This window comes from Oncorhynchus clarkii, chromosome 1 (genome assembly GCF_045791955.1).
Source record: "Oncorhynchus clarkii lewisi isolate Uvic-CL-2024 chromosome 1, UVic_Ocla_1.0, whole genome shotgun sequence".
NCBI lineage: Eukaryota > Metazoa > Chordata > Actinopteri > Salmoniformes > Salmonidae > Oncorhynchus > Oncorhynchus clarkii.
Genome location: NC_092147.1, coordinates 6,133,545 through 6,158,825, shown reverse-complemented (window position 1 = coordinate 6,158,825; position 25,281 = coordinate 6,133,545). Strand labels below are relative to the sequence as shown.

Genomic DNA, 25,281 nt, shown 5'->3' with positions numbered 1-25,281 from the left:
ACTACAGGTCCATCCCCCTATAGAGTCATGTTAAACTACAGTGTAGAAGGTCCATCCCCCTATAGAGAATCATAACAATGACTTCCAAATGTATTAAAGACAGTGAAGGAGAGACAGAGAGAGAGAGAGAAAAAGATAGACCCAGAGAGAGAGAGAGAGAGAAAAGACCCAATATGTTATCTCGGGACTAAGAGATCACACTGCAAACAAGAGACTGTCCATCCATCTTATCTCTATGTTCAATTAAGACGTGTCATAGCTTTATCAGGAAGCACGCAATAAAGCTAACACTGTATCTAAAACGTTGCCCAATCGCTGATCTTTGAGAAGACAGCACGAGATCTACTTGGTAGCCATTATGTCAATACGGCTTATTTTAAAGTCTAATAAAAGCTTTCCCAACATTAGCCATTGTGCTAGCAATAAGATCAGTGTGTGGTTTGAAGGCGTAAGCCAATATTGCTGTCATGTTTTGTTAGTTTTGAAATGGCTTTGCTTTTGACAGATGAGGCATGACACAATGGCTTGTATAATAATACGACTCACACCACAGGCACACATAGGCCTGTCTGTCTGCCTGCCCTTTGAGCCATTCTGTCCACAACACTGAGTTAAAAGAGACATTCTGTCCAGAACACTTTGAGTTAAAAGAGACATTCTGTCCAGAACACTGAGTTAAAAGAGACATTCTGTCCACAATACTGAGTTAAAAGAGCCATTCTGTCCACAACACTGAGTTAAAAGAGCCATTCTGTCCATAACACTGAGTTAAAAGAGCCATTCTGTCCATAACACTGAGTTAAAAGAGCCATTCTGTCCACAACACTGAGTTAAGAGCTATTCTGTCCAGAATACTTTGAGATTAAAGAGCCATTCTGTCCACAACACTTTGAGCTAAAATATCCATTCTGTCACATCATGCTTAGTGTTATACAACAGCCACAGAAATGATCTGAACAATTCATTTACTGAATAGTGTACGTAAATACACAACACAACACACTAAGTGTTGGAGCAACTGTAAGATTCCTGACCTCCAGCTAAAAGTCCACCGGGGCCAGACGATAGGTTCTTCTCCCAATCCGTTTCCCTGTGATTGGCTTCAGTAGAAAAGTGTAACATTTATAGCACAGGATGCTGCTTTTTTTTTGGGGCGCACTACCTTAGAATGACAAAATGTTGGGGAAACAGCCTGGGTAGCAGACCTGTTTGTGTTATCATTCCACTTCTTGTCTACCCAGGTTAACAGTAGCCCATGATTAGGGTGGATCACAACAACAACAGCAACAACAAAATAACCCACCAAAGAGGACCAATTAAAAGCTTGGCCTACAACAGCCAGCACCGAATGAGAGGCAAAAAAAATGCCCGTAGTGAATGACACCAGAGCGTCCTGGTACAAATCATTCAACATCCCCCAGGGGGTTATGGGTACCAAGGAGGTGCTCTTGTCAAACACACGTTAGTTAACCACTTGGCATGTACACTGAGCAAAAATATAAATGCAACATGCCACAATTTCAAAGATTTGACTGAGTTACAGTTTATATAAAAGAAATAGGTCAATGTAAATAAATTCACGAGGCCCTAATCTATGGATTCCATATGACTGGGAATACAGATATGCATCTGTTGGTCACAGATATCTTAAAACAAAGGTAGGGGCGTGGATCAGAAAACCAGTCAGTATCTGGTGTGACCACCATTTGCCTGATCAGGCTGTTGATTGTGGCCTGTGGAATTGTGTGAAGTTGCAGGATATTGGTGGGAACTGGAACATGCTGCCATACATGTGGATCCAGAGCATCCCAAACTATTGGGTGACATGTCTGGTGAGTATGAAAGCCATGGAAGAACTGGGACATATTCAGCTTCTAGGAATTGTGTATAGATCCTTGCAACATGGGACTGTGCATTATCATGCTGAAACATGAGGTGACAGTGATGGCACAACAACGGGCCTTAGAATCTTGTCACGGTATCTCCGTGCGTTCAAATTGCCAAAGATAAAACGCAATTGTGTTCGTTGTCCGTAGCTTAAGCCTGTTCACAATGTTGACATCAGCAAACCGCTCGCCCACACGACGCCATTCACACCGTCTACCATCTGCCCGGTACAGTTGAAACCGGGATTCATCCGTGAAGAGCACACTTCTCCAGTGTGCCAGTGGCCATTGAAGGTGAGCATTTGCCCACTGAAGTCGGTTACAAAGCTGAACTGTAGTCAGGTCAAGACCCCGGTGAGGACGACGAGCACGCAGATGAGTTTCCCTGAGACAGTCTCTGACAGTGCGTGCAAAAATTCTACGATTGTGCAAACCCAAATTTTCATCAGCTGTCTGGGTGGCTGGTCTCAGATGATCCCGCAGGTGAAGAAGTGGCAACAGCTCTGGCAGAAATTCCTGCAGTCAGCATGCCAATTGCACACTCCCTTCATTTGAGAAATCTGTTGCATTGTGTTGGTTGACAAAACTTCACATTTTAGAGTGGCCTTTTATTGTCCCCAGCACAAGGTGCACCTGTGTAATGATCATGCTGTTTAAACAGCTTCTTGATATGCCACACCTGTCAGGTGGATGAATTATCTTGGCAAAGAAGAAATGCTCACTAACAGGAAAATAAATACATTTGTCATAAACATGAGAGAAATAAGCTTTTCCTCATCAATCTACAGACAATACCCAATAATGACGAAGTGAAAACAGGTTTTTGCAAATCTATAAAAGTATTCAGACCCTTAGGTATGAGCTCAGGTGCATCCTGTTTCCACTGATCACTCTTGATGTTTCTACAACTTGATTGAAGTCCACCTGTGGTGAATTAAATTGATTGGACATGTTTTGGAAAGGCACACACCTGTCTATATAAGGTCCCACAGTTGACAGTGCATGTCAGAACAAAAACCAAGCCATGAGGTTGAATAAATTGTCCGTAGAGCTCAGAGAAAGGATTGTGTCGAGGAACAGATCTGGGGAAGGGTACCAAAAAATGTCTGCAGCATTGAAGATCCCCAAGAACACAGTGGCCTCCATCATTCTTAAATTGAATAAGTTTGGAACCACCAAGACTCTTCCTAGAGCTGGCCTCCCGGACAAACTGAGCAATCGGGGGAGAAAAGCCTTGGTCAGGGAGGTGACCAAGAACCCGTTAAAATAATGTCTGTGAGTATAACAGAACTGATATGGCAGGCGAAAACCTGAGAAAAATCCATCCAGGAAGTGGGACTTTTTTATGTTTGTAGTTTTCCATTGACTGCCTTTACAGTATCCAATGACTTAGGACTCAAATTGCACTTCCTATGGCTTCCATATAAACATCGTTTGACATATTTCTACGAACTTTACTGATACTTTTGGGATACTTTTTGTCTGCCTGTTGTGACCGCCTTGGAGCCATTGGATTACTGAACAAAACGTGCCAACAAAACTGAGGTTTTTGTATATAAAGAGGGACTTTTTCGAACAAAATAAACATTTATTGGGTAACTGGGAGTCTTGTGAGTGCAACCGTATGAAGATCATCAAAGGTAAGTGATTAATTTTATCGCTATTTCTGACTTTTGTTCCTCCTCTACTTGGCTGGTAACTGTTTGTAATGTTTTGTGTGCACCCACGTATTTAGACATGGTTTGGGCACACTGCATCCAAATCTGTATGATCATTTCATGTACACATCTGCATCTTGTCTGTGAAAAGTAATGCCTACATTTTATGAGAGGGTAAAATGCTGTTAAAACTGAAGTCCTTATAACTATTCTGTTGTGTTTGTGGCATTAGCCACAGCTTATTCAAAATAAGTTGTTTCATTTTCATATTTGATTCTAATTATTCAATGTCTTTTTTTAGGCCTTATTAATTGTGAATTTAGTATTTTTTATTGGCAATGTTTGGCTTGCCCATGGCTCGGAGAGAGCAAGAGCGAGAGCGAGAGAGAGAGAGAGAGAGAGAAAAAGACAGAGATAGAGAGAGAGAGAGTTAGAAAGAGAGCTGTGATGTTTAAGACTTCACAGTTCACACTCACTCTGTCTGCCGCCCCCTGGCCCTCCCACTGTGACGGAGGCCCCTGATCCAGGTCGGCTGCTGCTCTGCTGGGGCTCAGACTGGGAGAACTGGGGGGCCAGTGGCGGGACAACGCGACCCCTCCGAGGATCCACGCCTGGTGCATCACTCTCCGGCGTGCGGGGAATCTTGGGCCGGCTTGTAAACCCGGGAACATTATCAATGCTGAGGACAGGGTCAGGGGGGAGGGGTTAAAGGTTAGAAGGTGAGCAATGCAGTCAAGTCATTATCACGGTTGAGGACAGGGCCATGGGAGAAGGGTTAAGGTTAGAAGGTGAGCAATGCAGTCAAGTCATAATCACTGTTGAGGACAGGGGGAAACACTGTATTACTGTAACACTGCATTACTATATAACTGTAACACTGTATTACTATATAACTGTAACACTGTATTACTGTAACACTGTATTACTATATAACTGTAACACTATTACTGTATAACTGTAACACTGTATTACTATATATCTGTAACACTGTATTACTATATATCTGTAACACTATTACTGTATAACTGTAACACTGTATTACTATATATCTGTAACACTGTATTACTATATATCTGTAACACTGTATTACTATATATCTGTAACACTGTATTACTATATAACTGTAACACTGTATTACTATATAACTGTAACACTGTATTACTATATAACTGTAACACTGTATTAATGTAACACTGTATTACTATATATCTGTAACACTGTATTACTATATAACTAACACTGTATTACTATATAACTGTAACACTGTATTACTATATAACTGTAACACTCTATTACTATATAACTGTAACACTGTATTACTATATAACTGTAACACTGTATTACTATATAACTGTAAAACTGTATTACCGTAACACTGTATTAATGTAACACTGTATTACTATAACACTGTATTACTATATATCTGTAACACTGTATTAATGTAACACTGTATTACTATATATCTAACACTGTATTACTATATATCTGTAACACTGTATTACTGTAACACTGTATTAATGTAACACTGTATTACTATATAAATGTAACACTGTATTAATGTAACACTGTATTACGATATATCTTTAACACTGTATTACTATATATCTGTAACACTGTATTACTGTAACACTGTATTAATGTAACACTGTATTACTATATAAATGTAACACTGTATTAATGTAACACTGTATTACGATATATCTTTAACACTGTATTACTATATATCTGTAACACTGTATTACTATATAACTGTAACACTGTATTACTATATAACTGTAACACTGTATTACTATATAACTGTAACACTGTATTAATGTAACACTGTATTACTATATATCTGTAACACTGTATTACTATATAGCTAACACTGTATTACTATATAACTGTAATACTGTATTACTATATAACTGTAACACTGTATTACTATATAACTGTAACACTGTATTACTATATAACTGTAACACTGTATTACTATATAACTGTAACACTGTATTACTCTAACACTGTATTACTATATAACTGTAACACTGTATTACTATATAACTGTAAAACTGTATTACCGTAACACTGTATTAATGTAACACTGTATTACTATAACACTGTATTACTATATATCTGTAACACTGTATTAATGTAACACTGTATTACTATATATCTGTAACACTGTATTACTGTAACACTGTATTAATGTAACACTGTATTACTATATATCTAACACTGTATTACTATATAAATGTAACACTGTATTAATGTAACACTGTATTACTATATAACTGTAACACTGTATTACTGTAACACTGTATTACTATATAACTGTAACACTGTATTACTATATAACTGTAACACTGTATTACTGTAACACTGTATTACTATATAACTGTAACACTGTATTACTGTAACACTGTATTACTATATAACTGTAACACTGTATTACTATATAACTGTAACACTGTATTACTATATATCTGTAACACTATTACTGTATAACTGTAACACTGTATTACTATATAACTGTAACACTGTATTACTATATAACTGTAACACTGTATAACTATATAACTGTAACACTGTATTACTATATAACTGTAACACTGTATTACTATATATCTGTAACACTATTACTGTATTACTGTAACACTGTATTACTATATAACTGTAACACTGTATTACTATATAACTGTAACACTGTATTACTGTACCCCTGTATTACTATATAACTGTAACACTGTATTACTGTAACACTGTATTACTATATAACTGTACCCCTGTATCACTGTATAACTGTAACACTATTAATGTAACACTGTATCCCTTTATGGGGATTATTTGTTAGTGGTGGGAAAGAATGAGTTGATTTTGAAATAGGAGGACAATGAGAGTGTATCATTTTGCTGAACATATCTGTTGTATCTACATCTAGATAGATAGTTATGTTGTATCTAAGTCTAGATAGATAGTTCTGTTGTATCTACATCTAGATAGATAGATATGTTGTATCTACATCTAGATAGATAGTTCTGTTGAATCTACATCTAGATCGATAGTTCTGTTGTATCTACATCTAGATAGATAGATCTGTTGTATCTACATATAGATGGACAGTTCTGTTGTATCTATATCTACTATAGCCCCTGCTCAAAGACAATGGATGTGAGTGTGTACAGTAGGCCTTATCATGTCGGACAATGATCTCAAATCATGCCAATAATGGTTCATTCTTTGATTCCTTAATTAAACAGGCGGCTTGGATTTCAGATACTCTCAGGGCAGTTGGCATTGGTCCGTTGAATATGATTTGATAGGCCACTGAACAAGACAATGGAAAGATTCCATTTCACTAAGGCTTCCAGGTATCGTATTTGACTCGTAATCCCAGCCTCTGATTCCATCCCTTTAAAAATGGTTTGTGGTGTTGGATGTCTGGTATAAATATCAATTAACACTCTCCCGTGTGTCTGTGTTACTTGTTATTCCACAGAGAATGTGAGACAAATCCTGAGAGGAGTGGCCGAAGATAATTCCTGATCCATCACTGTTATAAATCATCATCACAACACAATCATAGGAATTATAACTGGCCCCTATGAGTGGCTAGTAGAGCCTAATGGACCCCATGTCTCAGCAAGAAACTGTGGCTTTGATACCCCAGTCGAACCAAAATGGAGTCCACAAAAGTAGCAACCTCTGCACCACAATGGATCCAAAATAAAGTCCTATAGAACAGCAATGCCCCCCCCCCCCCCCCCCCCCATTTGAGCTGCAATAAAGTCACAGTTACAATCGATACCACTTCATTTTATACCTAGAGAGAGGAAGCCCTCCATGCAGGCAGAGGGTTGAAGAAGTGAAGGCATTTTTACATTAGCCCTAGGCATTCCTGGGGAGCAGAGTGCTTGATTTAAGTGGCATTTCCTAGGCTCATTACACGCGGGGAGACACAGAAGTCAAGCTCTTGTGGGATTTGGACAAAAAAAGGGCTGACTGAATGAGCCCCTTTGTCGACTGCTCGTTTAAACGCATGTCACACACCGCCTGGCTGGTGCTAAGTCACAGATTAGTATTAAGTTCCCCGGCAACAAAAACAAAAAGGGGAACTAACAAAGAGTCACTGACAACAACCAAAACAAAACAGGTTGGGTTTAAGGAGGGGTTCTGAAAGACACTCATGGGACTGTCCACTGAAAGTTGACTAGCAATAACAACTAGGACCTAAAAGACACCCACCATGAGACCCACTAAATTTCCCCAAGAAGAGGCAAACAAAAGAAAAACGCCACACCGAACTTAAAGACAGGAAGCAAACCAAACAGTGGAGCAAAATGAAAACAGGGACGGTCAGATAAAGGATTGTTTGTGTAGAAATCAAATAGGGAGAGACAACTAAAGGAGTTAACCCTCCACATCTCTCAAGACAACTGGAGCACTGGGCCAGCCACTCTTAAATATCACATGGGCCAGCCACTCTTAAATATCACCTGGGCCAGCCACTCTTAAATATCCCCTGGGCCAGCCACTCTTAAATATCCTATGGGCCAGCCACTCTTAAATATACCCTGGGCCAGCCACTCTTAAATATCCCCTGGGCCAGCCACTCTTAAATATCCCCTGGGCCAGCCACTCTTAAATATCCCCTGGGCCAGCCACTCTGCAAATATCCCCTGGGCCAGCCACTCTGCAAATATCCCCTGGGCCAGCCACTCTTAAATATCCCCTGGGCTAGCCACTCTGTAAATATCCCCTGGGCCAGCCATTCTTAAATATTCCCTGGGCCAGCCACTCTTAAATATCACCTGGGCCAGCCACTCTTAAATATCACCTGGGCCAGCCACTCTTAAATATCACCTGGGCCAGCCACTCTTAAATATCACCTGGGCCAGCCACTCTTAAATATCCTGTAAAAGACTGTAAAAGAAAGAGAGGAAGACTGTAAAAGAAAGAGAGGGAGAGACTGTAAAAGGAGAGGAGAGACTGTAAAAGAGAGAGGGAGAGAGACTGTAAAAGAGAGAGGGAGAGACTGTAAAAGAGAGAGGGAGAGAGACTGTAAAAGGAGAGGAGAGACTGTAACAGAAAGAGGGAGAGAGACTGTAAAAGAAAGAGAGAGGAAGAGACTGTAAAAGAAAGAGAGAGGGAGAGACTGTAAAAGAAGGAGAGAGGGATCACTGTAAAAGAAAGAGGGAGAGACTGTAAAAGAAAGAGAGAGGGAGAGACTGTAAAAGAAAGAGAGGGAGAGACTGTAAATGAAAGAGAGGGAGAGAATGTAAAAGAAAGAGAGAGGGAGAGACTGTAAAAGAAAGAGAGGGAGAGACTGTAAAAGAAAGAGAGAGGGAGAGAGACTTTAAAAGAAAGAGAGGGAGAGACTGTAAAAGAAAGAGAAAGGGAGAGACTGTAAAAGAAAGAGAGAGGGAGAGAGACTTTAAAAGAAAGAGAGGGAGAGACTGTAAAAGAAAGAGAGAGGGAGAGAGACAGAGCGGGAGAAAGAAGGAGTGATAGAGAGAAAGTCTGTCCAGACATTCCAGTACTGACATGTCACTCTCAGCGAACAATGTCACACTCTGTCACGTGATCCTCCCGCTCCTACAGTCTGACACAGCTAAAGGGGGCCAGGGCACCACTAGTGTGTGTGTGTGAGAGAGAGAGAAAGTGTATAAACATGAGTGTGTGGGATGTACCATATGTAACTAACTATATGTGCTGTTTATGTGTAAATGAGTGCATGTAAGTAATGTTATTGTAAGTTGATACATTAGTGTGCCTGTGTGTGTGTGTGTGCGTGTGTGTTCACCTGGCAGAGTGTCCGTTGCGCTCCTCCCCCTCCTGGGCTCTTCGTCCTTCATATGACCCACCAGACTCCTGGGACGAACGGCCACACTCTGAGTCTGTGTGTAAGCAGAGAGATAGAGACAGAGAGAAATAGATAGAGAGAGAATGTCATCCTGTAAGAAACATGGTATAGAGGAGACGGACCCACTGGTTGTCCTCTAGATTACAGAGAGCTGGTAGTCCTATCCACCAAACTACCGGGCGTGAAACATGGTATAGAGGAGACGGACCCACTGGTTGCCCTCTAGATTACAGAGAGCTGGTAGTCCCATCCATCAAACTACCAGGTGTGAAACATGGTATAGAGGAGATGGACCCACTGGTTGCCCTCTAGATTACAGAGAGCTGGTAGTCCCATCCATCAAACTACCAGGTGTGAAACATGGTATAAAGGAGACAGACCCACTGGTTACCCTCTAGGTTACAGAGAGCTGGTAGTCCCATCCACCAAACTACCAGGTGTGAAACATGGTATAGAGGAGACAGACCCACTGGTTACCCTCTAGGTTACAGAGAGCTGGTAGTCCCATCCACCAAACTACCAGGCGTGAAACATGGTATAGAGGAGACAGACCCACTGGTTACCCTCTAGGTTACAGAGAGCTGGTAGTCCCATCCACCAAACTACCAGGCGTGAAACGGGGAAGGGACTCAGGGGGTATGCTAATTTGGTATAGAGCAGACCTAACTCACTCGATTAAATTAATCAAAACAGAAACATTTTACATTTGGCTAGAAATTCAAAAGGAAATTATCTTCACAGAGAAAAAGTCCTCCTGTGTGCCACCTATATCCCCCCACTATAATCCCCATACTTTAATGAAGACAGCTTCTCCATCCTGGAGGGGGAAATCAATCATTTCCAGGCCCGGGGACATGTACCAGTCTGTGGCGACCTAAATGCCAGAACCGGACAAGAACCTGACACCCTCAGCACACAGGAGGACAAACACCTCCCCCATATGCCCCCCTTGGCACAAGTATGACAACATAACCAACAAAAACAGCTCACAACTCCTGCAGCTCTGTCGCACGCTGGGTATGTACATAGTTCATGGTAGGCTTTGAGGGGACTCTATGGTAGGTACACCTATAACTCATCTCTTAGCAGTAGTACTGTAGACTACTTTATCACTGACCTCAAGAGTCTATCAGAGCGTTCAAAGTCAGACCACTGACGCCTATATCAGATCACAGCAAAATTACAGTCTACTGGAACAAAGCAATGCTCAATCATGAGGCATCACAGCCAAAGGAACTGAGTAATATTAAGAAATGCTACAGATGGAAGGAATGTAGTGTGGAAACCTACCAAAAAACATTTAGGCAACAACAAATTCAATCCCCTTTGGACAACTTCCTGGACAAAACGTTCCACTGTAATAGTGAAGGTGTAAACTTGGCAGTAGAAAACATTAACAGTATAGTTGACCTCTCAGGTTCCCTATAAAATCAAAAAATGTCAAACAGAAAACTGAAGAAAATGAACAACAATGACAAATGGTTTGATGAAAAATGCAAAAAACTAAGAATGAAATTGAGAAGTCTATGCCTTCACTATGGTGAATCACTAAAATAATACAGAAATACACTACGAAAAAAGAAAGAACAGCACGTCAGAAATCAGCTTAAGAATCCATAGACTAACCCACTTCTGGGAAAATTGGAAAACACTTAAACAACAACACAAAGAATTATGTATCCAAAATGGAGAATTATGGGTAAACCCCTTCTCCAATCTTTTTGGCTCTATAACAAAGACCAAACAGCAAAAACATATGCATGATCAAATAGAAATCTTAGAATCAACTATTAAAGACCACCAGAACCAACTGGATTCTCCAATTACCTTGAATGAACTACAGGACAAAATAAAAACCCTCCAACCCAAAAAAGCATGTGGTGTTGATGGTATCCTCAATGAAACTGGGAAAATCCTCTGCATTATCATTAACAGCAGACTCTTACATTTCCTCAGTGAAAGCAATGTACTGAGCAAATGTCAAATTGGATTTTTACCAAATTATCATATGACAGACCACGTATTCACCCTGCAAACCCTAACTGACAAACAAACAAACCAAATCAAAGGCAAAGTCTTCTCACACATTGCTGATTTCAAAAAAGCCTGACTCAATTTGGCATGAGGGTCTGCTATACCAATGGATGGAAAGTGGTGTTAGGGGAAAAACATACGACATTATAAAATCCATGAACAGAAACAACAAGTGTGCGGTTAAAATTGGCAAAAAAACACACATATTTCTTCCCACAGGGCTGTGGGGTGAGACAGGGATGCAGTTTAAGCCCCACCCACTTCAAAATATATATCAACGAATTGGCGAGGGCACTAGAACAGTCTTCAGCACCCGGCCTCACCCTACTAGAGTCTGAAGTCAAATGTCTACTGTTTGCTGATGAACTGGTGCTTCTGTCACCAACTAAGGAGGGCCTACAGCAGCACCTAGATCTTCTGCACAGATTCTGCCAGAACTGGGCCTTGACAGTAAATCTCAGTAAGACCAAAATAATGGTGTTCCAAAAAAGGTCCAGTCGCCAGGACCACAAATACAAATTCCATCTAGGCACTGTTGCCCTAGAGCACACAAAAAATGATACATACCTTGGCCTAAACATCAGCACCACAGGTAACTTCCACAAAGCTATGAATGATCTGAGAGACAAGGCAAGAAGAGCATTCTATGCCATCAAAAGGAACATAAAATTCGACATACCAATTAGGATCTGGCTAAAAATACTTGAATCTGTTATAGAAGCCATCGCCCTTTATGGTTGTGAGGTCTGCGCTCACCAACCAAGAATTCACAAAACGGGACAAACACCAAATTGAGACTCTGCATGCAGAATTAGGATGATAGACGTGGCCCTATCTGGGTATAGAGCGTGGCATCCCTCTCTCTCCCTCTTACACCCAAGTTCTGTTATCTCAGGTCGTAAATTCCTGGAGGAGACTCTTTCCTCCTCCTGGCCATGCAGTATATATATATAGAGAGTTTCACAGTAGAACAAAGGAACTTCTTCTACATCACAGAACTTGAGAACTGAACAATATCCATGTTTTGGAGAATGTGTAAACAGTCGGTGGACCCGGTCCGTTTTGTTTCATGTTTGTGACCTCATGAAAGACAATATGGCCACATTACCATAACTCTGTTTATACAGGTGCCTCAGTTATGAGGTTTGCGTCTAATTACTGTATAAAACGAATGAGTAAAGATGAAACTATTTGTGAAATGACGTAATAATGTTAATGTGAGAGAATTGTATTCCCTTTCAAGTTTAACTAAGTCATTGGCCTGCCTCCACGAGCACAGACATGATCTGGCTCATGGGACAGCCCTTTTCTACTGTTACGAATAAAAACCCCACCTGAAGAAATCCTCTTCAGACCATGCTGACCTCAGACAGCTGACGGGGCAAAGGTTTGAGTAGAGACCACAAAAACATCAGTCTAAGTTAAGGTTGTAATGGTTGTTGAATTCCTAACCATACCACGTGGAGCATTGGATAAATGATGGGAAATGGTTCAACTCTGAGACTATCGATCCCGACAGAATAAGAGCAAATCTTAGATACTAATTACTAGTCTGCAGCTAGAAATTATGTCAACCTGAGATGCGAGGAACGACAACCGCCGAAACATCTATCCTATGAGAACATTTCTGAATGGTACTCTGAAGTATCCATTCTAACCACAAAATACTTCAGGGAAGCAGAGAGAGAGACGCGCGGATGAACTTTCGAACAGAAAGACGGACGATTCAGACAGACGAACAGAGATCACGACGACAAACTGAGCGTAAATATGTATGGATTGCAATTATTCCGGAATGAGTGAGCGTTCGTGTGCAAAGGATTAGCTTTTCAATTAATATAATTATCAACTGTATAGTGACTCTTTTGTCATTCCTGCCCTTCTCAGACCACACTAATTTCCCTTTGTCCACCAAGCCGTCATATCGGCTAAGCCCACTAGGGAACCTCCCCTATCATTTCCTTGTAACCATATCTACTGTGTTGTTTGTTTAGGCATTTCTGTGATTATTTAGTTAGTTAGTAAATTAATGATTAAGACAATTGGTGTATGGATGATTCATAGTAAAGGCTGGGTTAGTGCAGATAACCAACAATTTACGACGTTTGGAATGAGACTAACGTGAGGTAAAGAATAATTCATTAATTAGAAGACCAATTGATCAGATATTAAAATATCTGTAGAGTTATATTAGGAAAAGTATAACTTTGTAATCTGAAGAAGTTCCTTGGTGCCCCGACTTCCTAGTTAATTACATTTACATGATTAGTTTAATCACGTAATAATAATTACAGAGAATTGATTTGATAAAATAACAGTCTTCACTTTAATGATGCCAACGACACGACATGCTAATGATCAAAATCCAGAAAAGAGTAATCCACAACAAAGCCTACAATCACCTACAGAGAGATGAACCTGGAGACCTGGCTCTCAAGAGAACACAGGCTATGTGCACAATGCCCACACAATGAGGTGGAAACTGAGCTGCACTTCCTAACCTCCTGCCAAATGTATGACCATATCAGAGACATATATTTACCTCAGATTACACAGATCCACAAAGAATTTGAAAACAAAAACCCGATTTTGATAAACCCCCATATCTACTAGGTGAAATACCACAGTGTGCCATCACAGCAGCAAGATTTGTGACCTGTTGCCACAAGAAAAGGGAAACCAGTGAATGACAATCACCATTGTAAATACAACCCATATTTATGTTTATTTATTTTCCCTTTTGTACTTTAACCATTTGCACATCGTTACAACACTGTATATATACATAATATGACATTTGTAATGTCTTTATTCTTTTGGAACTTCTGTGACCCTAACACCCTAGCACCTAACATTTTTTTTTCATTAAAAAAATGAGCTGTAGGTAGAGGAGGTTGGTGGGAGGAGCTATAGGATGACGGGGTCAAGGTAACGGCTGGAATAGAATCGATGGAACCAAGCACGTCAGACACATGGAAACAAAGTGTCTGACTCCATTCCACTGATTCCATTCCAGCCATTACAATGATCCCATCCTCCTATAGCTCCTCTGTCCGAAGGCTGAATGATTTTTTTGCACCATGTCTTTTGCCTGATTTTGATATGTTTCTGCTTGTAATTTCCGACATTTTGGTAGGATATACGGTTAGTCAACTTGTCTATAATTAGATACGTGCAGCTTCTCTGATGTTACTCCAGAACAGGGGTTTCCTAAAGTCGGTCCTGGGGCCCCCCCTTGCACCAACAGTGCATTCGGAAAGTATTCAGACCCCTCGACTTTTTCCACATTTTGTTACGTTACAGCCTTATTATGAAATTGATTTAATAGTTTTTCCCCTCATCAACCTACACACAATACCCAATAATGACAAAATAAAAAAAATGGATTGTAGAATATGTATTTATTTATTTTTTAATAAGGAAATATCTTATTTACATAAGTATTAAGACACTTTCCTATGAGACTTGAAATTGAGCTGCATCCTGTTTCCATTGATCATCCTTGAGATGTTTCTACAACTTAATTGGAGTCCACCTGAGGTAATTTCAATTAATTAGACATGATTTGGAAAGGCACACACCTGTCCATATAAGGTCCCACAGTTGACAGTGCATGTCAGAGCAAAAACCAAACCATGAGGTCAAAGGAATTGTCCGTAGAGCTCCGAGACAGGATTGTGTTCAGGCACAGATCTGGGGAAGGGAATCAAAACATTTTTGCAGCATTGAAGATCCCCAAGAATACAGTAGCCTCCATCAATCTTAAATGGAAGAAGTTTGGAAACACCAAGACTCTTCCTAGATTTGGCCACCCAGCCAAACTGAGCAATCGGGGGAAACAGGACTTGGTCAGGGAGGTGACTGAGAACTCGGTGGTCACTGACAGAGCTCCAGAGTTCCTCTGAGGAGATGAGAGAACCTTCCAGAATGACAACCATCTCTGCAGCACTCCACCAATCAGGCCTTTATGGTAGAGTGGTCAGACAGAAGCCACTCCTCAGTAAAAGGCACATAACAGCCCGCTTGGAGTTTACCAAAAGTACCTAAAGGATTCTCAGACCATGAAAAACAAGATTCTCTGGTCTGATGAAACCAAGAACTCTTTGGCCTGAATGCCAATTGTCACGTCTGAGGAAACTTGGCACCATCCCTACGGTGAAGCATGGTGGTGGTAGCATGATGCTGTGAGGATGTTTTTCAGCGGCAGGGACTGGGAGACCAGTCAGGAACGAGGGAAAAATGAACGGAGCAAAGTACAGAAAGATCCTTGATGAAAACCTGCTCCAGAGCACTCAGGACATCAGACTAGGGCGAAGGTTCACCTTTCAACAGAACAACAACCCTAAGCACACAGTCAAAACAACGCAGGAGTGGCTTCGGGACAAGTCTCTGAATGTCCTTGAGTGACCCAGCCAGAGCCCGAACTTGAACCCGATCGAACATCTCTGGAGAGACCTGAAAATAACTGTGCAGCGACGCTCCCCATCCAACCTGACAGAGCTTTAGAGGATCTGCAGAAAGGAATGGGAGAAACTCCCTAAATACAGGTGTGCCAAGCTCGTAGCGTCATACCCAAGAAGACTCGAGGCCCTAATCGCTACAAGGAAATGTACTTCCTAAATATGATTAGGCTATAGTAGACTATATTATCTATAAATAAATATTGATCACCCATATTTGTCTCGGTCTGAAAATCGCCCCAGTCCTAAAATGTAGGCTTTAAAACGTTCAGCAAGAATAATTTCAAGTCTCACCAACATTGCTCTATTTCAAACTACATCTGTAATACCCCTCAGCAACACTGACAGCTTAATGGGCCGTGTGAAAAACTCTGGTAATTTAACCTACAGTATTTCTTAGTTTAAAAAAAAATGCGTTTTGATATTGCCTATAGGGTGGAAAATTACTGGGACCATGGCTAGCAAGTGAGTTGCGTCACATACGCCTAAAACCAGTACGTGCAGACAGTGGGTGTGGGCCGGACAGAAAGCCAAGGGGTGGGGGCTAGATAGAAAGTCAACATTATTTTCCAGCACTGAACCCTGATTGGTCCTGTAAGTCGCTCTGGATAAGCTCTGGTAAATGTGTCTGTGGGTGGCACTAACTCTGACTAGTCATTTTGAACTGCCGACTTCTAAGGAATCGCCCTGGCGGCCTGTAGACATCACATCAAAAGAAATTAAAAACTAAAACATGAGATGGTGAAGTAGCAGCAGCAGGAAATGAAATCTCCCTACAACGACAAGGAACAATTCTTGGAAATATACACTCTTAGAAAAAAGGGTTCCAAAAGGGGTTCTTCCCATAGCAGACCCCTTTTTGGTTCCATGTAGAACCCACTGTGGAAAGGGTTCTACATGGAACTAAAAAGGGTTTTTCAAAAGGTTCTCCTATAGGGACTGCCAAAGAACCCCTTTAGGTACTAGAAAGCACCTTTTTTTCTAAGAGTGTACTGCAAGGTACCAGGTCATCTTTTTATAGCAAGGTGCAAAGACTGTAAAGTGAATGCAGCCCATTGGTAATCTAGGCTACTGCAATGAAACATTTAAATTAAAGATAAGCATCTTGTTATTTCTAGAATATCCTTTATCAGTAAAGTCGATGGCTAACTCTCACTCGCTTCAAAACAAAGCCTGTTTCATTTATCAGTTATGTGAATGACGAACTCTCACTCGCTTCAAAACGAAGCCTGTGTCATTTATCAGTTATGTGAATGACGGACTCTCACTCGCTTCAAAACAAAGCCTGTGTCATTTATCAGTTATGTGAATGACGAACTCTCACTCGCTTAAAAACGAAGCCTGTGTCATTTATCAGTTATGTGAATGATGAACTCTCACTCGCTTCAAAACGAAGCCTGTTTCATTTATCAGTTATGTGAATGACGAACTCTCACTCGCTTCAAAACGAAGCCTGTGTCATTTATCAGTTATGTGAATGACGGACTCTCACTCGCTTCAAAACTAAGCCTGTTTCATTTATCAGTTATGTGAATGACGGACTCTCACTCGCTTCAAAACGAAGCCTGTTTCATTTATCAGTTATGTGAATGACGGACTCTCACTCGCTTCAAAACGAAGCCTGTATCATTTATCAGTTATGTGAATGACGGACTCTCACTCGCTTAAAAACGAAGCCTGTGTCATTTATCAGTTATGTGAATGACGAACTCTCACTCGCTTCAAAACGAAGCCTGTTTCATTTATCAGTTATGTGAATGACGAACTCTCACTCGCTTAAAAACGAAGCCTGTTTCATTTATCAGTTTATCAGTTATGTGAATGACGGACTCTCACTCGCTTAAAAACGAAGCCTGTGTCATTTATCAGTTATGTGAATGACGAACTCTCACTCGCTTCAAAACGAAGCCTGTTTCATTTATCAGTTATGTGAATGACGGGCTCTCACTCGCTTCAAAACTAAGCCTGTTTCATTTATCAGTTATGTGAATGACGGACTCTCACTCGCTTCAAAACGAAGCCTGTTTCATTTATCAGTTATGTGAATGACGGACTCTCACTCGCTTCAAAACGAAGCCTGTATCATTTATCAGTTATGTGAATGACGGACTCTCACTCGCTTAAAAACGAAGCCTGTGTCATTTATCAGTTATGTGAATGACGAACTCTCACTCGCTTCAAAACGAAGCCTGTTTCATTTATCAGTTATGTGAATGACGAACTCTCACTCGCTTAAAAACGAAGCCTGTTTCATTTATCAGTTATGTGAATGACGGACTCTCACTCGCTTCAAAACGAAGCCTGTATCATTTATCAGTTATGTGAATGACGGACTCTCACTCGCTTAAAAACGAAGCCTGTGTCATTTATCAGTTATGTGAATGACGAACTCTCACTCGCTTCAAAACGAAGCCTGTTTCATTTATCAGTTATGTGAATGACGGACTCTCACTCGCTTAAAAACGAAGCCTGTGTCATTTATCAGTTATGTGAATGACGAACTCTCACTCGCTTCAAAACGAAGCCTGTTTCATTTATCAGTTATGTGAATGACGGACTCTCACTCGCTTAAAAACGAAGCCTGTATCATTTATCAGTTATGTGAATGACGGACTCTCACTCGCTTAAAAACGAAGCCTGTATCATTTATCAGTTATGTGAATGACGGACTCTCACTCGCTTAAAAACGAAGCCTGTTTCATTTATCAGTTATGTGAATGACGGACTCTCACTCGCTTCAAAACGAAGCCTGTGTCATTTATCAGTTATGTGAATGACGGACTCTCACTCGCTTAAAAACGAAGCCTGTTTCATTTATCAGTTATGTGAATGACGAACTCTCACTCGCTTCAAAACGAAGCCTGTTTCATTTATCAGTTATGTGAATGACGAACTCTCACTCGCTTCAAAACGAAGCCTGTGTCATTTATCAGTTATGTGAATGACGGACTCTCACTCGCTTCAAAACGAAGCCTGTTTCATTCATCTCTGATCAAAAGAACACATCTGTTCTGAAGTTCAATAGGAAACTTTTATTGACCGAGGTGATTTCTAATACACATTGAAAAGGGAAAAACACATTGAAGGTGTTTCACAATTGCTTAAATGTAAACAAAACTGTAGACACCTTGTCATTCTTGGACAAAAGAGTGTAGGAGCGATTGCTAAATAAAGTCAACAACTTTACCTGGCTATCTAGCCACCATTCATCTCTTTGCTAACAAATGTAATGCTGTAACAAAAACTGTCTACATGAATGTTTGCTTTATAATGTTTGTGAAGTCGACTACTTTCCAAAGTCGTCTGCTGTGACTATGGACAATAAAGCTATTGTAAAATTATATCCTCTGTAGATGGATGATTTTTAAATATTTTATTGGACCATTAACAGATTTGGCTCATTAACCTTTACGGACCAAATAATGACGATCCACGTTTGAAAATATATATAATAAATGATTAAACCTACAAGCAATAGACTACTATTATTATGGTGGGAGATTATAATACTGTTTTAAATACATCAATGAACCATAAAGAAAATCACACTGCAAACTATCACCCTCATGCTCTAAAGGAAATCACACTGCAAACTATCACCCTCATGCTCTAAAGGAAATCACACTGCAAACTATCACCCTCATGCTCTAAAGGAAATCACACTGCAAACTATCACCCTCATGCTCTAAAGGAAATCACACTGCAAACTATCACCCTCATGCTCTAAAGGAAATCACACTGAAAACTATCACCCTCATGCTCTAAAGGAAATCACACTGCAAACTATCACCCTCATGCTCTAAAGGAAATCACACTGCAAACTATCACCCTCATGCTCTAAAGGAAATCACACTGCAAACTATCACCCATGTATCCACCTCCGTTTTGCCAAAGGAAATCACATGCAAACTATCACCCTCATGCTCTAAAGGAAATCACACTGCAAACTATCACCCTCATGCTCTAAAGGAAATCACACTGCAAACTATCACCCTCATGCTCTGCACTGCAACTATCACCCTCATGCTCTAAAGGAAATCACAGCAAACTATCACCCTCATGCTCTAAAGGAAATCACACTGCAAACTATCACCCTCATGCTCTAAAGGAAATCACACTGCAAACTATCACCCTCATGCTCTAAAGGAAATCACACTGCAAACTATCACCCTCATGCTCTAAAGGAAATCACACTGCAAACTATCACCCTCATGCTCTAAAGGAAATCACACTGAAAACTATCACCCTCATGCTCTAAAGGAAATCACACTGCAGACTATCACCCTCATGCTCTAAAGGAAATCACACTGCAAACTATCACCCTCATGCTCTAAAGGAAATCACACTGCAAACTATCACCCTCATGCTCTAAAGGAAATCACACTGCAAACTATCACCCTCATGCTCTAAAGGAAATCACACTGCAAACTATCACCCTCATGCTCTAAAGGAAATCACACTGCAAACTATCACCCTCATGCTCTAAAGGAAATCACACTGCAAACTATCACCCTCATGCTCTAAAGGAAATCACACTGCAAACTATCACTCTCATGCTCTAAAGGAAATCACACTGCAAACTATCACCCTCATGCTCTAAAGGAAATCACACTGCAAACTATCACCCTCATGCTCTAAAGGAAATCACACTGCATACTATCACCCTCATGCTCTAAAGGAAATCACACTGCAAACTATCACCCTCATGCTCTAAAGGAAATCACACTGCAAACTATCACCCTCATGCTCTAAAGGAAATCACACTGCAAACTATCACTCTCATGCTCTAAAGGAAATCACACTGCAAACTATCACCCTCATGCTCTAAAGGAAATCACACTGCAAACTATCACTCTCATGCTCTAAAGGAAATCACACTGCAAACTATCACTCTCATGCTCTAAAGGAAATCACACTGCAAACTATCACTCTCATGCTCTAAAGGAAATCACAAATATCATGGATATATTAGAATTAGTGGATATATGGAGGCTTAAATATCCCGACCTAGTGAGATATACATTGGGGAGGCTCAATCAAACTACTCGTCTTGACAACTTTCTTATGTCATTCTTGTTGGCACTAAAAGTTTAAAAAAAGTGTTGATAGGGGACAGAATGCGGTCAGACCATCAGTTAATTGGCATATACATTCCTGTTACTGAATTTAATCAAAGCCTATTGGATGACAACTTGTTTTTAACCAGGACAGAATAATTTATAACTGACTATAACATAGGTATAGCAGATCCCCTTATTGTTGGACTTCGCTGTCCGTGAGACGAGAACAACATGCTCTCGTGTTTGTCTATAAAGCACTTCTGAATAAGCTACCTTCTTATTTATCGTCACTCATCAATATTAGAATTATAATTCCTAAAACCAGTTCTCAAGCATGGATTACACTTGAGGCCCATGCGATTTCCACAGAGTTGGGTATGGCTGCCTTTTCCTGTTACGCTCCTCGCCTATGGAATAAGCCTGCAGACTAAACTTAAACTAGAGACTCTTGTCCCCCTGTTGCTCATTTTAAACATTTATTGGAGCATTTTTATTGTTGTTTTGCTTGTAACTGTTTTGGGTAATGCAAGTTAATGTGCTGTTAGGGGAATAACCTGTTAGGGGAATAACCTGTTAGTGGGAATAACCTGTTAGGGGAATAACCTGTTAGTGGGAATAACCTGTGTAAATGTAATCTGTTGCTGTATTTCTTTTGTGTAATCCGTTTTGTTTGCCTTGTGTAGTTTCTTAATCATTGTAGCTAAACTGTATGTGTAAACATGTGTACGCAGGGCCCAGCTGTAAAAGAGACCATGGTCTCAGGCTGTGTTCCTAAATAAAGGTATAATAATAATAATAATAATTGTATGGACACTTTTAAACATGCCTTTAGGGGCCATGATATTCAGTACTCATCTATATATAAAAAAAAAGCAATTTAGGTCAAGAGTCCACATTAACAAAGGAAATAGAAGGTCTAACAGAACAGATAGATAGCAATAAAAACTGTACCATAGATGCTCAGAATAAGTTAGAGGAAAAACAAAAAGAAAGGGAGGAACTTATTCAAGAAAGATCAAGTGTAACACATTATAAAAATAAAGCGAACTGGAATATGGGGAAAAATGCACCAAATTATTTTTAATCTTCAACATAGAAATGCTACCAAAAATGATTTACTAAATTTGTTACAAATGACAGAGTCACTCATGATTCATCAAATGATATTTTGAAAGAGGAAGCAAAGAGCTTTAAGAATATGTTTTCGTTTCAGTCTCCTCCATCTCCACTAACCGAAGCTGCGATGCAATTTTTTTTTAGCAAAATGTATAGCACATAGAATTAAAAAGATATTGTTCAATGTTATTCATTCTAAATCAGACAGTTTTTTTTACATGGACAATACATTGGAGATAATATAAGGCAAGTACTTGAAACAGTAGAACACTATGAAAAATCTGGGAATCCAGGCATGCTATTCATAGCTGACGTTAAAGAGGCTTTTGATAAAGTACGACTGGAGTTTATATTTAAATTCCTGGTACATTTCAATTTTGGAGAATCTCTTATAATATGGGTAAAGTCATGTATAGTAACCCTAGCTGTAATATAGTAAACAATGGCTACTCCTCAGAAAGTTTTCAACTGTCACGAGGAGTAAAACAAGGCTGTCCACTATCAGTATGTCTATTTATTAATGCCATTGAAATGTTAGCTGTTAAAATCAGATCCAACCTTAATATCAAGGGGCTAGAAATCCAGGGATTAAAAACAAAGGTGTCATTGTACGCTGATGATTCATGTTTTCTTTTATATCCACAATTTGGATCCCTCCGCAGCCTCAGAGGATCTAGAAATGTTTTCGTACCTCTCTGGATTACAACCAAATTATGATAAATGCACAATATTATGTACTGGATCACAAAAAAAGACATGATTCCATATGTTTTATTTAATAGTTTTGATCTCTTCACTATTATTCTACAATGTAGAAAATACTAAAAATAAAGAAAAACCCTTGAATGAGTAGGTGTTCTAAAACTACCAGTCAAAAGTTTAGACACTCATTCAAGGTTTTTTTTATTTTTTAAATATATTTTCTACATTGTAGAATAATATTGAAGACACCAAAACAATGAAATCATGTAGTTACCAAAAAAGTGTTAAACAAATACATTTTAGATTCTTCAAAGCAGGCACCCTTTGCCTTGATGACAGCTTTGCACACTCTGGCATTCTCTCAACCAGATTCACCTGGAATGCTTTTCCAACAGTCTTGAAGGAGTTCCAACATATGCTGAGCACTTGTTGGCTGCTTTTCCTTCACTCTGCGGTCCAACTCATCCCAAACCATCTGAATTGGGTTGAGGTCGGGTGATTGTGGAGGCCAGGTCATCTGATGCAACACTCCAACACTCTCCTGCTTGGTCAAATAGCCTTTACACAGCCTGGAGGTGTGTTGGGTCTTCATCCTGTTGAAAAAGTCCCACTATGCGCAAAGCAGAATGCTATGGTAGCCATGCTGGTTAAGTGTGCCTTGAATTCTAAATAAATCACTGACAGTGTCACCAACAAAGCACACCCACAGCATCACACCTCCTCCTCCATGCTTCATGGTGGGAACCACACATGCGGTGGTCATCTGTTCACCTACTCCGCGTTTTACAAAGACATGGCGGTTGGAACCAAAAATCTCAAATTTGCACTCATCAGACCAAAGGACAGATTTCCACCATTCTAATGTCCATTACCTCGTGTTTCTTGGCCCAAGCAAGTCTCTTCTTCTGATTGGTGTCCTTTAGTAGTGGTTTCTTTGCAGCAATTCGACCATGAAGGCCTGATTCACGCAGTCGTCTCTGAACAGGTGATGTTGAGATGTGTCTGTTACTTGAACTCTATGAAGCATTTATTTGGGCTGCAATTTCTGAGGCTGGTAACTCTAATGAAATTATCCTCTGCATCAGAGGTAACTCTGGGTCTTTCTGTCCTGTGGTGGTCCTCATGAGAGCCAGTTTCATCACAGCGCTTGATGGTTTTTGAGACTGCACTTGAAGAAACTTTCAACGTTTTTGAAATGTTCTGCATTGACTGACATTCATGTCCTAAAGTAATGATGGACTGTTGTTTCTCTTTGCATATTTGAGCTGTTCTTGCCATAATATGGAACTTGGTCTTTCACTAAATAGGGGAATCTTCTGTATACCAACCCTATCTTGTCACAACACAACTGATTGGCTCAAACACATTAAGGAAAGAGCACACCTGTTAATTGAAATGCATTTCTGGTGATTACATCATGAAGCTGGTTAAGAGAATGCCAATAGTGTGCAAAGCTGCCATCAAGGCAAAAGGTGACTACTTTGAAGAATCTAAAATCTAAAATATATTTTGATTTGTTGTATACTTTTTTGGTACCTACACTTTAAGTCGAAGTTTACATACACCTTAGCCAAATACATTTAAACTCAGTTTTTCACAATTCCTGACATTTAATCCTAGCAAACATTCCCTGTCTTAGGTCAGTTAGGATCACCACTTTATTTTAAGAATGTGAAATGTCAGAATAATAGTAGAGATAATTATTTATTTCAGCTTTAATTTCTTTCATTACATTCCCAGAGGGTCCGAAGTTTACATACACTCAATTAGTATTTGGTAGCGTTGCCTTTTAATTTTTAACTTGGGTCAAACGTTTCGGGTAGCCTTCCACAAGCTAAATTGGGTAAATTTTGACCCATTCCTCCTGACAGAGCTGGTGTAACTGAGTCAGGTTTGTAGGCCTCCTTGCACGCACACGCTTTTTAAGTTCAGCCCAAACATTTTCTATAGGATTGAGGTCAGGGCTTTGTGATGGCCACGCCAATACCTTGATTTTGTTGTCCTTAAGCCATTTTGCCACAACTTTGGAAGTATGCTTGGGGTCATTGTCCATTTGGAAGACCCATTTGCGACCAAGCTTTAACTTCCTGACTGATGTCTTGAGATGTTGCTTCAATATATCCACATAATTTTTCTCCCTCATGATGCCATCTATTTTGTGAAGTGCACCAGCCCCTTTTGCAGCAAAGCACCCGCACAACACGATGCTGCCACCCCCGTGCTTCATGGTTGGGATGGTGTTCTTCGGCTTGCAAGCCTCCCCCTTTTTCCTCCAAACATAACGATGGTCATTATGGCCAAACAGTTTCATCAGACCAGAGGACATTTCTCCAAAAAAGTACGATCTTCATCCCCATGTGCAGTTGCAAACTGTAGTCTGGCTTTTTTATGGCAGTTTTGGAGCATTGGCTTCTTCCTTGCTGAGCGGCCTTTCAGGTTAGGTCGATATAGGACTCGTTTTACTATGGATATAGATACTTTTGTACCTGTTTCCTCCAGCACCTTCACAAGGTCCTTTGCTGT

General features: G+C 40.1%; 1 protein-coding gene across 3 annotated transcripts in view; it reads right to left on the bottom strand.

The window, feature by feature from the left end:
- Positions 1–25,281, bottom strand: part of LOC139414845 (lisH domain-containing protein ARMC9) — a 90,702-nt gene that overhangs the window by 19,591 nt on the left and 45,830 nt on the right. For all 3 annotated transcript variants that reach the window (XM_071162449.1, XM_071162440.1, XM_071162441.1), the window contains 2 exons: positions 9,327–9,420; positions 4,021–4,223 (listed from right to left, as the gene is read on the bottom strand). In XM_071162449.1, the coding sequence (XP_071018550.1) occupies positions 4,021–4,223; positions 9,327–9,420 (297 nt within the window). The remainder of the gene's footprint in view (positions 1–4,020; positions 4,224–9,326; positions 9,421–25,281) is intronic.